At 51.4% G+C, this 12,132-nt stretch overlaps 6 protein-coding genes across 6 annotated transcripts; 3 read left to right on the top strand and 3 right to left on the bottom strand.

The window, feature by feature from the left end:
• Positions 1 to 43: 43 nt before the first annotated feature.
• Positions 44 to 2,848, bottom strand: DACRYDRAFT_19968 (uncharacterized protein). Its single transcript, XM_040771742.1, has 10 exons — positions 2,571 to 2,848; positions 2,497 to 2,518; positions 2,388 to 2,447; positions 2,266 to 2,326; positions 1,775 to 2,219; positions 1,381 to 1,720; positions 966 to 1,328; positions 548 to 913; positions 426 to 492; positions 44 to 374 (listed from the first exon to the last, which is right to left on the bottom strand). The coding sequence occupies exons 1-10, from the start codon at positions 2,720 to 2,722 to the stop codon at positions 124 to 126; spliced, it is 2,127 nt and encodes a 708-aa protein (XP_040632411.1). The 5' UTR covers positions 2,723 to 2,848; the 3' UTR covers positions 44 to 123.
• A 177-nt stretch (positions 2,849 to 3,025) lies between these two features.
• Positions 3,026 to 3,612, bottom strand: DACRYDRAFT_19970 (uncharacterized protein). Its single transcript, XM_040771743.1, has one exon. The coding sequence runs from the start codon at positions 3,537 to 3,539 to the stop codon at positions 3,174 to 3,176; it is 366 nt and encodes a 121-aa protein (XP_040632412.1). The 5' UTR covers positions 3,540 to 3,612; the 3' UTR covers positions 3,026 to 3,173.
• Positions 3,613 to 3,715: 103 nt separating this feature from the next.
• On the bottom strand, positions 3,716 to 4,778 carry DACRYDRAFT_92794 (uncharacterized protein; the record flags this gene model as incomplete). The annotated part of the gene is made up of 5 exons (XM_040777106.1): positions 4,344 to 4,778; positions 4,148 to 4,289; positions 3,985 to 4,095; positions 3,816 to 3,935; positions 3,716 to 3,787 (listed from the first exon to the last, which is right to left on the bottom strand). Exons 1-5 carry the CDS (start codon positions 4,631 to 4,633, stop codon positions 3,716 to 3,718), a joined length of 735 nt encoding a protein of 244 aa, XP_040632413.1. The 5' UTR covers positions 4,634 to 4,778.
• Positions 4,779 to 5,190: 412 nt separating this feature from the next.
• Positions 5,191 to 6,040, top strand: DACRYDRAFT_19972 (nuclear transport factor NTF-2). Its single transcript, XM_040771744.1, has 6 exons — positions 5,191 to 5,289; positions 5,340 to 5,399; positions 5,452 to 5,523; positions 5,579 to 5,680; positions 5,733 to 5,806; positions 5,865 to 6,040. The coding sequence occupies exons 1-6, from the start codon at positions 5,260 to 5,262 to the stop codon at positions 5,896 to 5,898; spliced, it is 372 nt and encodes a 123-aa protein (XP_040632414.1). The 5' UTR covers positions 5,191 to 5,259; the 3' UTR covers positions 5,899 to 6,040.
• Positions 6,041 to 6,576: 536 nt separating this feature from the next.
• Positions 6,577 to 9,040, top strand: DACRYDRAFT_19973 (acid protease). Its single transcript, XM_040771745.1, has 7 exons — positions 6,577 to 6,919; positions 6,972 to 7,120; positions 7,171 to 7,446; positions 7,495 to 7,998; positions 8,049 to 8,650; positions 8,702 to 8,872; positions 8,926 to 9,040. Exons 1-5 carry the CDS (start codon positions 6,657 to 6,659, stop codon positions 8,351 to 8,353), a joined length of 1,497 nt encoding a protein of 498 aa, XP_040632415.1. The 5' UTR covers positions 6,577 to 6,656; the 3' UTR covers positions 8,354 to 8,650; positions 8,702 to 8,872; positions 8,926 to 9,040.
• Positions 9,041 to 10,714: 1,674 nt separating this feature from the next.
• DACRYDRAFT_113608 (uncharacterized protein) lies at positions 10,715 to 12,086 on the top strand (the record flags this gene model as incomplete). Its single annotated transcript, XM_040769664.1, has 5 exons — positions 10,715 to 10,894; positions 10,944 to 11,071; positions 11,121 to 11,314; positions 11,371 to 11,867; positions 11,917 to 12,086. 5 exons carry the CDS (start codon positions 10,715 to 10,717, stop codon positions 12,055 to 12,057), a joined length of 1,140 nt encoding a protein of 379 aa, XP_040632416.1. The 3' UTR covers positions 12,058 to 12,086.
• Between the last annotated feature and the right edge of the window lie 46 nt (positions 12,087 to 12,132).

Here is a 12,132-nt window from a genome sequence, read left to right on the forward strand (position 1 = left end):
AAGTGGGTTCTATGACCGATGAGTCCCTCGGGCACGAAGTGAGGGATGAAAGAGTGCATTAAAGCAAAGTGAAACCGTAAAAACGTGACGGGGCCTACATACATAATACGTGCTGAAACAACCTTAGACGCTGGCGATAATCTCCTCCGCCTTGTTCAGGGCCTGCACCATCGAAACAACCTCCTTCCGCCTGCTGACAATGTACTCCGATTCCTTCAAGAGATCATCGAGGATCTCGGGCTTGTACAGCTCCTTGAGTAACTCCTGCTGGAGATTCTCCTTGGAGTGGTTCACCAAGGTATATGTAATAGCCTTTGGCACCATGTCAATCATCTCCCGCTTGATGATGTTGAAGTACGATTGGATAAGGAGCTCTGCAAATCAGAATCAGCACTTTCTTTAACCGAGAGATCATAAATGCGTACTGATGACCTCAGTCTCCATTTGTTCGCGATCGTTCAGCGCGGATTGGGGCTTGATAACAGTTGGTGGCTACAAGACGAGGTTAGATGCCCGATTTAAAATGCGAACAGTATCAAGCACTTACTGCCTCCATGACGGGACCGCCTTTCTTTTTAGGTTGCTTAGAAGCAAAGAAGCTGCCGAAGAAGCCTGTGTCGTCTTTCGGAGGTGCAACATCTAGATCCTTATTGTTGTTGATCTGTGCCGGTGTCATGGGTCGTTTAGGGTCGTGTGCCGCCGGCGCTGGCTTGCTCACGTTCAGTCGCTCAGAGATAATCGCCATCGCCTTCTGGCCATTGAGGAAGTCCGGATGAGTGGTGTTGATGTAGCCAGCCTGCATCTGCACAAGGTCTTTCACCAGTTTCGTAGTAGGGTCCATTGCGGTCTTGAAAAAGTTGATGACCACAGCGCTGAAACGTTCCTTGAGGGCGGGGAACCGCTTGAAGGTTTGCTACCAACACATTCAGCACCAGAAATCAGCACACGAGATGGGCAAAGCGCACGATCTTGTTGAGCAGTTGATTCAGAATCCGCGTCAGCTCTTCATATACAAGCTGTGTGCACTTGACACTAGGCTCCTCCAGCCTCAGAATCTGCTGTTTGACGATAACCTCAAACGCCTGGGTCCCAACGAACAGTGCAGGAGTAGAACCAGAAGAGTTGTACAGAATGATGCGGATGTCGCCGTCCTTGACAAGGTCGAAAGGATCGATTGAGCGCACACCGTTGTTGTACAGCTCATGATAAACGAATGAGATACGAGCACCACCGGACAGCTCGTTCACTGAGAGGTCGTTCGTATTACCATCAAGGACAGTGCGGAAACCGGTGCAGAATTCAGTGATAACCGACAGAACGATATTACCCTGTGTTTTGGTTGGAGATCATTTAAGGACACGAGTGTGGATGGAAACTTACCGAGCTTTCCTGCCCTTGAGCACCACCCAGCTGGATCAACTCCGCATTGTACTTTTGCAGTTGCTGCTGTATCCTCAGCTTCATATCCGGAAGCGCAGAGCGAATATGGTGCATCAGGATGGTGTTCAACCTCCTTGCCAGGAACGGTGTGCCGCAGAAGGACGCCTTGCTAGAGTATGCGGGGTGGTTCTCGAAGAAGCGACGTTCAAATTCGAGCGCAGCGCTGATAGGCTTGAACTGATCGATATCACGCTGACCACGGTTGACAACTGGCACATATCCTAACCGCAGAGGGATAACACGTCCAGCTAAAATGTCGATGACATCTGTCCCTTGGTCCCTGAAAGAAGCCAGATAAGCAAAAGGATTTTTCTAACAAAAGGGTGACGCGTACATAAGATCAACTTTGGTGAGGACACCTATCGTCCTTGTCCCCTCTGGATCCACCTCGCGCGCCAGCTTCAGACCATCAGAATTTGCCAGATCAGTATTGGCAGCTGTGACCGCGAGGATGAGCGCGTTCGGTTTGCTAATATACTTGACCAACATATCCCTGATCTGTCGCTCGATATCCTTCGGCTGGTCGCCAACAGGCACCTTTGTCAGACCAGGTAGATCAACAAGGGTGAGAGTGAGGACGTTGGGAGAATATATGCGCAAGTTGATGGGCAGAGGAGAGATGCCTGCATTACGCCCCGTCTTGGCCTCTGTGTCCCGCACGATCTCATCCCGGATTTTGGTGAAGTCGTAAAACTTTGTGCCAGGCACATGCAAGAACTCGCCCCATTCGTCCTCATTTTGATGGGGGTCCTTCGAAGAAGGTACTACGCCATCGGGCTCTGTAATGGATGAGCACTAGGCAAAAAGGGTTACACAAATACGTACTAGCATCGCCGTTTTGCTGGGGAGCTTTGGCAGTTGCAGGTCGGTTGACAAGCTGCAAAATCTGGACAGAACATGCTTATCAGACCAGAACAGCGCAGCACATGGTGAGGCAGAGCACTCACAAGAGGTCGCCGTGTGACGATACCAGTTCCTCGAGGCAAGAAGTCACGTCCGACAATATTCTACTTTATGTCAGCGGCCACTCACCGTATGTATGCACGTAGCGCTCACCTCGAGCACCGAACTCTTCCCACTATAGCCCAAGATCAGCACAATGCCACGAACGAAGCAACCTTATCACGCACCTAGACTGGCTACCTAGCACGCAAATCTGCGGGAGATCGATGACACTAGAGTTCGCCCCCACGGCCGCAAAGACATCCTGCAGCTTGTTGACGATAGAGACGACTTCCAGGCCGAGGCCGACACCTGTGGCAGGCGGGGTTGGTGTAGCCATGCTTTTCTCCGTTCAGGTAAAATAGCAGTATAATCGTATGTCTAGTTGTGGAAGTTGGCAATAGCAGGCAAGGAAGTTACGAGAGGGTATCAGGGCAAGATGTATGCGCTATAGGTCAAGCGAGGCAAGTGAGCGTGCCGTGCGTCCCAGGGAGATTCGATGGGACGCGAAGCAGGAAGCGCGGAGGCAACTTGCGTATCACTCTCTCGGAATCAAATTGCATCCCTTGGTACACGTTGTCTGCGCTTCGTCTGCGCTGCCTCGGCCCTTCGACTGCGGCGATCATCTAGGAACGCTGTAAAGCTGAATTGAAGAATGGGAAATGCAGTCTAAAAGTCTGTATGGATACAATCATTACAGCTAGTATCAACCGAGCCCGAGCATAATATGGGAAGACGAAATGTACACTGGAAATATCATAATCAATAAAAGGGATTTGCTGAAGTCATGGTCACCCATGCGCAGGTTCGAGGTCCACCCATGTATCGCTGATATTCCCATTGCCGCTGCCGCCAACTAGGTTGAAACCGAGCCCGAGCATCCCTTGCCCGCTCCCATTTCCGCTTCCACTGCTACCTCCTCTCTCCATTCCTACGCCTCCTATAGGCATTCCGAGCCCCGTCCCGCCGCCAAAGCTCAGCATAGCAAGCTCTTGTTTGATGATCTCCCTGGCCATCGCGTCCATTTCCTTTACGATCGGTTGCCATATCTTCTTGATCTTAGAGTCGATGCGCGTGATCTGTTCGCCCATCTGCTGAGAGAATGGGGGTGGTGACTCTGACATCGGTGGTAGGCCAGGGCCGTATGGCAAGCCCATGCCTGCCGGACCGACGCCTGTTGGGTACGTTGGATAGCCCGGATTGGAGGGAATCGATCCCTGTCGAGGTTGTGGGGTACGGAAAGTCGTCTCGACGGGACTGCCTGAGGAGAGGGCAATTCCTAATGACTCTGAGAAAGACTCGTTGTCTATCGGTAGAGGCGAAATGAGGGCGATCATCCCTCCTCCGCCAGAAGGAACGCCATCTTCGGAAGGTGTCGAATACGATCGCGATCGATTAGATGGAGCTGGATTTGACGCGGAGCGTAGTGGAACGGAGGGCGCGTGGGAAGAGGGAAGTATTGAGGGACCGAGAAAGCGATACATCTTGTGGTATGTTTCCAGCAGGATGTCGTAGAGTGTGTATAATGTTTGAGAATAATCAAGCGGAAAGGGCTAGAAATAATGTGAGTATGTGAATGAGGGATGCCGTAGAGAGACATACGAATGGAGGTGTGAGAAGTGTTGCACCATCCAGGAAAAAATCTGCATATGGTGTGTCTCCCGCACTGCCTTTCCTCAGCTGCTTCGACGACACTCCTCTAAACAAGTTGCGCTGAGCCAAGCGTCAGAAACACCTTCTCACAAATACAGTGTAACACGCTGACCATTTTCGGCTTGTAGTTCACGTCGTCTTGAAAATGATCAAACTCGTCCAGGATAGCGAGCAAGGCGCGTAAGAAATCGTTGGGCGCCGAGATATCCCATAAAGAGGAGAGCGACAATCCGAGGACATGAAAACGATGCGTTCTGGTATGGATATCATCATAAGACCCATTACCACATTAAGGTCTCAACACGCACCGTTTCCGCATTTTCGCATTATCGAACTCCCTGTCCAGCTCCTGCCGAGTGAACTGTATGCTCTGCAGCCAATGTCCCTTCCCCTCATGCACGGTCTTCAAGAAAGTGAACGTCTTCATCCTCTTCGCCACCATATCTCGAAGCAGGTCTGCACTCGCGCTCGCAGTGCCCACAGGCTGGATGTTACCCCCAGTAGGGGAGATCGCGCCGCCAACATTTCGCCCTTCGGATGACTCGCTAAAGATACTCTGGTTGTCCCAATCCTTCGCCACCGTCGTTCCCGAGGACATCGTGCTTGGGTTGAACGAGCTGGTAGATGCCGCTGTCGTGGTGGGTGAAGTGGAGGAGGACGCAGCTGAGCTTATACTCGCATTGCTGGGTGGTGGTGCGGAGGGGCCTGGTTTGAGTGTAGCGAGGAGGAGGTTGGACGCGGACGACTTGCGTCGGATGCCTGGGCGAGAACGCTCCATAGTTGGATATTACTGAGGGCACTCCAGGCGCATAGATAGTTCGCAGTACGCTGGTGTTGACGTTGCCGGAACACGCTCTGTCGGCGGGTGCACGCCAGCCAGCAGCGAGACCGAACGCAAGAAGCAGATTGCGCCTGATATGGATATGTGACCAGCAGACAGGGAAGGTCAAAATGAAAGCTGAGGGAAGATACGTTTGCAGTTCCGCAGAGAAGAGGAAAGAAGCAGAAAGGTCAGAAAAGACAACAATAATGGAAGCAGCTCTCCCTTCTCCCTTTCATTCACTCTTCCACTTAAGGGACCGACTTACACGGAAGCAAACGCCAACACCGTCGCCACGCGACGCAGACAAGGCGCGTGCAAAGAGACAGGAGGGCGCCATCAAGTCAAGCCTCGCTCTTCTTCCATCTTTTCTCTCGTCTCTTATCGTACAATAGTACATAGCCATGGGGGACTTCAAGACTGTCGGTCAGCAGGCAGTGTATTTCACTAATTTAACGCGATCGGGTCTGATCTGAGCATCTAGTTCGTCAACTTCTACTACTCGACGTTCGATTCCGGACGGGCCAACCTTGCTGGGCTTTACGTGCGTCCTCTGAGTCATACCTTCGTCCTCTCATGGGCTAACGCATACATAGCGCGATACATCTATGCTCTCGTTTGAAGCATCGGAGATTATGGGCACTCAGGCAATCATCGAGAAGCTCTCCGTGCGTCCTTCGCTCCACTCCAGGAGTATGAGATGCTCACGATCTGCGCTTCCAGAGCCTTCCGTTCCAGAAGGTTCAGCATCGGGTGGATACCATGGATACGCAGCCATCCAACTCCCAGGGTGGCCTGATGGTCCTAGTCACGGGCGCTCTCTTGGTACGTCATCCAAGCTATCTTTTCCAGAAGCTAACTGAGGGTGTTGCAATAGGTTGATGACTCGACGAACCCTCTCCATTTCTGCCAGGTATTCCAGCTCCTTCCGCATGACGGATCCTACTACGTGTGCGTAATCTCCGTGCGCGCGAGTTCTTGTCCCACTCACTGGTTTTGTATGCTACAGCCAGAACGACGTGTTCCGCCTTAACTACGGTTGAACACCCCTTCCCTGCTGCCTGCGATTCGATCTGACATTGCCTTCCCCTCTCTTCTCGTTCCTCTATATTCCCGTGTAGACGTGTTGTAACCCGCAAAGGAGAAAGGAAGTGGAAAACCAATTTACGTGAAATGTTGAAATGTCTACTTGTTCAGTGTCTTCCCAAACTTGCATTCCTATGGACAGTGCTTGGGAGTGTGCTGGTATCGCCAAACAGAGGCAAGATCAGGTTTTCAAAGTTGGCGATCGTAGCCACCGACTAGAAGCACCGCGGATGCAGTGCATTGCCACGCAATTGATGAAAAAAGGGTGTTCGTTATCATCCACTTTATCCTCTCTCCTATTGATCATCAAGTAAGCAAATGCTTTTTGATGATCCGGAAATGTGAAGATCGGATCATTCCATTCACATAACCCGCTTTAATTATTCACTTTCCTTGGCGGCTACGTTGCCTGTTCTGTCGTGCCATTTCCTGGTAACTAAGCGTCCATCGGGGTCTCTACGCAACCGAGTCATCGGTCGCTCCGCGCTGCCCGTGCTTTGATGACCTCATACGACGGCTGCCATAACGAACATTCTTTTTTCATTGAATATCGCATGGTTGTCGCTAGTCAATGAGGAAGTATAAAAGCAACATCCACTTGATTACTTGGGCCCAAGGCTGGTTCCGGCCCCCACGACGTGTGCATTCTCTGCTGTTTCTCCTTTCACTTTGCAAGCTAGAATCTGGTGCTCTGGCAGCATAACATCTCTGGAAGATGGCTTTTTTTCGCTATTCGATTCTTGCAGTTCTGGCGGCCGGGCTGCTGCTTCCCTCTGTTTATGGGTTACAATTCCCTGTCTCGGCGCGCCTCAAACACAGAGCGGGGCAGAGTGGGTTCGGAAAGAGGCAGTCTGCGGGGCAGACGAGCACGAGCGGTGATCAGATGGTGATCTCCCTCAAAGATTTGCAGGACGTGGAATATACGAGTATGGTGTGGTTGGAGGGCCAGCCGTTCACGGTCTTATTGGATACCGGGAGGTGAGCCCTAACGGTCTCATTGACCAGCATGTCAATCTGATCTCTGCTGCAGTGCGGACCTGAATATTATGGGCACTATCCCAACCGCGAAGGATACTGGTATTCCCGTCACTGTCAACTTTGCATCAGGCGCCGAGGAGGGCCAGATGTCATTTGGCAACGTTACTTTCGCCGGTTATACCGTCCAGCAGCAGGTCTTCAGTGAGTGCAGAATACTGTTTACTCGAAGTATTTCACTTAGCTCTTCACAGACCATGTTAGCGTAAACGCTGGAGCCTCCAGTCAGAACGGCCAAGACCAGGGGTTGCTTGGTCTAGGCATGTCCTCCGGCTCCGTCCTCCATAAGATTTACCAGCAGACGTTGACTACGGACACGAGCGGCATGCTTAATCCGACGTGGGGGGATGCCCTACTGGATAGGATCTTCCAACAAAATCCATCCACGTCGAACTTCATGTCGTTTACCCTGGCCAGGGACATGGATACTGCTGAGACAAGCGTGATCGCTGTTGGTAATTTTACCCTGAGTATGTCAAGTCACTAGGAGTGTGGCGTTGTTTTTAATCGTTCATCAGGCGAGCTCGTCCCGGGCATGGAGAACATCACCACGATGCCAAAACTTCCTGTTATCACTCCGCCGCAAGGCCAGACCGATCTCCAACACTGGACTGTAGCAGTGGATGGTATCATGGCCAATGACGTGGCCTTTACGCTTCCTCAATCTGTCGTGGCTGGTGCTGCAGCAGGTAGTATGGTCGCCGTCCTGGACAGTGGCTTTACATTCCCTCAAGTTCCTCCCTCTGTCGCCCAAGCATTCTACGGCTCCATCCCCGGCGCCGTACTCTCCAACGCCTCTGGTGTCATTGCCTGGACATTCCCCTGCAAAGCGCAGGTCAACGCATCGTTCATGTTTGCTGGAGTCAACTATCCGATCCACCCGCTCGATATGAGCTTCGACCCTGCGACCGTTGGACAACCTTTGCCGAATAACACCTGTATTGGTGCGTTTCAGCCGATTCAGGCTGATGCACTGCAGGCCTTAGATGGGGTTGCGGACATGGTGCTTGGAATGGCGTTCCGTAAGTTCCGTCACTCACCCCTGACTAAAAAGGCACTGATCATGCTGAAGTTCGCAATACCTATACCTTGATGAACTATGGCGACTTCGTTGACTCTGCAGCTGATGCAACAGCGCAACCATACGTCCAGCTGTTAAGCACAACCGATGCGGCAGCGGCAGCCGCCTGTTTCACCTCCGTTCGTGACCCCCCTCCGGTGTACAATGGCTATGCCTCTCCCACCAATGAGCTTATGCCTGCTTTCGTGGTACTCCCCACCTTCGCAGCGATATGTCTCCTCGTCTTCGTTGTCTGGCTAAGGCTGCGCCGGACGGCAGCGGCGCGGGACACCAAGAACATGAGGCAATTGCCCTAAAGCCATTCGTTTTTCTCCAAGGTCAATTTCAGTGGCGCGAGCGCTCTCTTTTTTACTGTCATTAGTCATATCTGCGGTTCTATTTGTGTATTGTGAATATCGGCACTCAGACAAGAAATGCATTGGTCGAACTATCCCAGGGGTGTCGTGAGTGTCGTAAGAACTACCGCCGAACAAGGCTCATCCTCTCTTATCGTATCCTCTCTTATCGTCTTCATATCTTCTCGTATCGTCTTCGTATTTGATGTGGTTGATGTTCTGGGCCTTTTCGAGCATCTCCTTGAATTGAGCCCATTCCTAACAATCATCGTCATGTGGGATTTGCTATGACATGAGCGAAGTGCTCACCATAGCGATGACAGCTTTCCGATCAAGCCAATCCATGATGGCATTCGGATCGTCCAGATCCCTGGGGGCATCGACGTGGACAAACATCCTTCTGGGCCGGTCCTCATCACTATCGTCGTCCTCCGATCGCAACAACTTTATCTGATCTCTAAGCGCTTCATACAGAAAGTACTGTTGCAGGCGCCGATTAAGCAGAGATGCTGAGCCGTGTGGTGGATACATACCTCCCAGTGATAGAACTGATTGAAGATCTCCATCCGCGCCGCGCATACACGACCCACTGTATATACGAATTCTTTCTCGCCTTCATTTACACCGTCATCGATAAAGGAATCGTCGTCGCTATCGCTCTCCTGAGTATCCGGATCCAGTAATCCTCCCCATTTCTGTCCCTTTATGTGTACTTTAAGGGTGCTGATCCGATTTCGTATGTGACAAGCATCACAACCCGAGTATGAGGTCCCCATGCGCACCACCGACAATTGAGGATACTTTTCCAGCGACCTTCGGAATTCGGGACGCCATACGGAAGATATGACTAGGGAATCCTTGGTTGAGTCAACCTTCCGACGCAGGGCATCCAGGGAGATTTTGAAGTAATCATCTGCATGAAAGATTCATACTATTTTCTTGGCCTGAAAAAAGACGATGACATACCGTCTAAGAGTTTTTGCCTCGCTCTCCGGTTCGTTCCCGCCAAAACAATAAGATTTACGAATAACTGACATACCACCTTGAAGTGAACGGACGGGTCTTGATGTGACCGCATGCTGAACTCGGCTGAGAAAACATGTAAGTATACTAGAGCCAGACGCGTGTACGACAACGTACCGGGCAGGGCAGGTTGATCAGGCTCATCGTCATCCTCGACCACCCAACCCTCATCTTCGTCATGAGCATCGGTCTCTTCTGGCTCTGCAGCTTCGTCCTCATCATCGAGCTCCATCAAGCCAGGCCGAGCGCCTCTAAAAGGCGTAGGCTCTTCTTCCTCCTCTTCCTGGTCTCCGCTCTCTTCTCCCTCATCTTCTCCCTCATCCTCCTCCTCCTCATTATCATCATCCTCTTCTTCCGGTTCCCCTGCCCGTCGTCGCTTCAGCCGTTCTAAGTTCTTCTGGAACGCTGTCATCCTCGTGTTACGCGTTTTGCGAAACTTGGACTGTATGATCACTGCTATGATATTAGCGCGCGCTGATGATTCATCTATCTGCAGCGTACATTCCGGATCTATTTCCTGTCTCAAGTCCTCCGGATCCTCTTCCTCTTCGCTATCGCCATCCACCGGCTCTGGACTGACTTTCCGCCTCTTCCTATGGGGTGACTCCTCCATGTCTTCTTCTGACTCCGATTCAACTACAGCCTTCTTGTTTCCTTTATGGACTTTGGAAGAAACTGTCTGCACCGGTGACCCTAAACTGGGAGACCGAGATATGGGCGGGGTACTGGGTAACCGTGCACGTTTAGCGGAACTACCGGGTTGCCGTGTCCAGAAAGCACTGCGGGGTGGCGTTTGAACAAGTTCAACATCCTTCTCCGGAACTGATAATAAAGATGAAGAATCTGTGTCATTCTTGATGTCGCTGGATATGACCGAGGCACGTTGCTTCCCCTGCGAAGGAGGCTCGAATTGGATAACATCAATATCGCGAGGATCATCATCGTCCGACACCACGATAGCAGAAGGCTGAGTTCTGCTTTTGCCCGGTTTCTGTAACGAAAAGTAGCGCTTGATTGGTGACGAGTAGTAGCTTGCCGATGATGACTTGGGATTGATAGGCGAGGAGCCTACTTTCGTCTGTTGGGAAGGCGATGACAGAAAGACGTCCAGCTTTGTCTGCTGGCTCCTTGATGGTTTAGAGCGTGTCGATACCATGATGTCGGGTATACAGGTGGTGGGTGGCAAGCAAGTGTACATGACCCTCGAGGCGCGTGATGACTCCATGCCGCACGCGTCCAGCAGGTGACCCTCGTCGCGTCCTTCGCGCTTGACATCGTCCTTGCCTAGTCTACTTATCTATGGACCTGGCTTCGGCACTCGCTGCAACGGGGTCGGACGACGTATCTGACCCTTCGGATTTCCCCGAGAACTTTGGGGACCTGAGAACATTGGACAGGACACTGCGATGTCCGATTTGCAAGGACCTTTTCAATGCGCCGGTCCTCCTCGCGACCTGCGGACATTCCTTTTGTAGTCTAGTAAGTACTTGAATCCGTGAGGAATATCTCCATACGAACAACGATTCAGTGTATTCGAGAAGCCTTAAAAGAGGGAGAAAAGAAGGAATGCCCTGCTTGCCGAATACCGACACAAGAGAGCAGTATAAAGAAGAACATTGTCCTGGAGGAGAGTGTGGAGGCATACAAAGGGGCAAGGTAGGTTTAGGATTTACCCTTCTCTGTAAAGCACTAAACATGGTTGGAGGAGTAACGTCTTATTTCTGGCTAACGACGCAGTGTCGCGTAAGCGACGACGAGAAGAGTCTGCAAACGGCACAGATGAAACGCCTCGGCCAAAACGAATGAAGCGACAATCCTCTGATCATGTATTACAGTCGGTTGATGAGGATGATGAACGTCCAGAGGAATCGGAAGATTCTGAAGTGGAGATATTGGACTGTACGCTTCGATGCATTTTCCACCTCAGTCCGTTACTGACCTGTGACTCATCCCAGCGAATGCACTAGTCGACTGCCCAATATGTAATCACAAAGTCCTCGTAACACGAATAAACGCGCACATCGATGCGGGCTGCCCTGAAGAGCAGTTACCCAGCGACAAGGGGAAGGGAAAAGTACAATGGGCAAAATTGCTTGCTGGACCAGGCGGGAAGACAGGCTCGAAATTTGGAAGAAGAGGTGCTGGAGGGGATACAGACCGCTCGAGTTCTCCGCCACCCCGACCACTAGCGAAGGTCTCCTACCACACTCTTAGCAACAAACAAGTTCGCATGCTCCTTCAAACCCAAGGCTTAGCAGAAACAGGTGACCGAAAGCAGTGGGAACAGAGACACGCGCAGTGGATCACGTTATATAACGCAAATCTAGACTCGTCCAAGGCCAAATCAACGGATCAACTCAAAAGGGATTTGGACAAATGGGAGAGGCTGCGGGCGAGGGACGAGAAGGAGAAAGAAGCAAGAATGTCTAGAGTTGATGCAAAGGGCTACGAGGTGATCATCTGTGAAAGCTGATCGTGCAGTATTCTGACCCTCCGCCCAGAAATCCCAAAACGAGCACTTTGCTAAGCTCATCGTTCAGGCCAGAGCATCGGTACAGGGCAAAAGCAATGGCACATTGGTGAAGGGAGAGGCTGAATCTGATAAGCCGATCGAAATCTCATCAGATGTGGAGACTGTCTGATCACCCGACGTGAGAATGATATCCAGTCCAGGGCATTCCCTCTTGACGCTATCAATATTTGTTGTATTATGCATG

This window comes from Dacryopinax primogenitus, assembly GCF_000292625.1.
Source record: "Dacryopinax primogenitus strain DJM-731 SS1 chromosome Unknown DACRYscaffold_2, whole genome shotgun sequence".
Taxonomy (NCBI): Eukaryota; Fungi; Basidiomycota; class Dacrymycetes; order Dacrymycetales; family Dacrymycetaceae; genus Dacryopinax; species Dacryopinax primogenitus.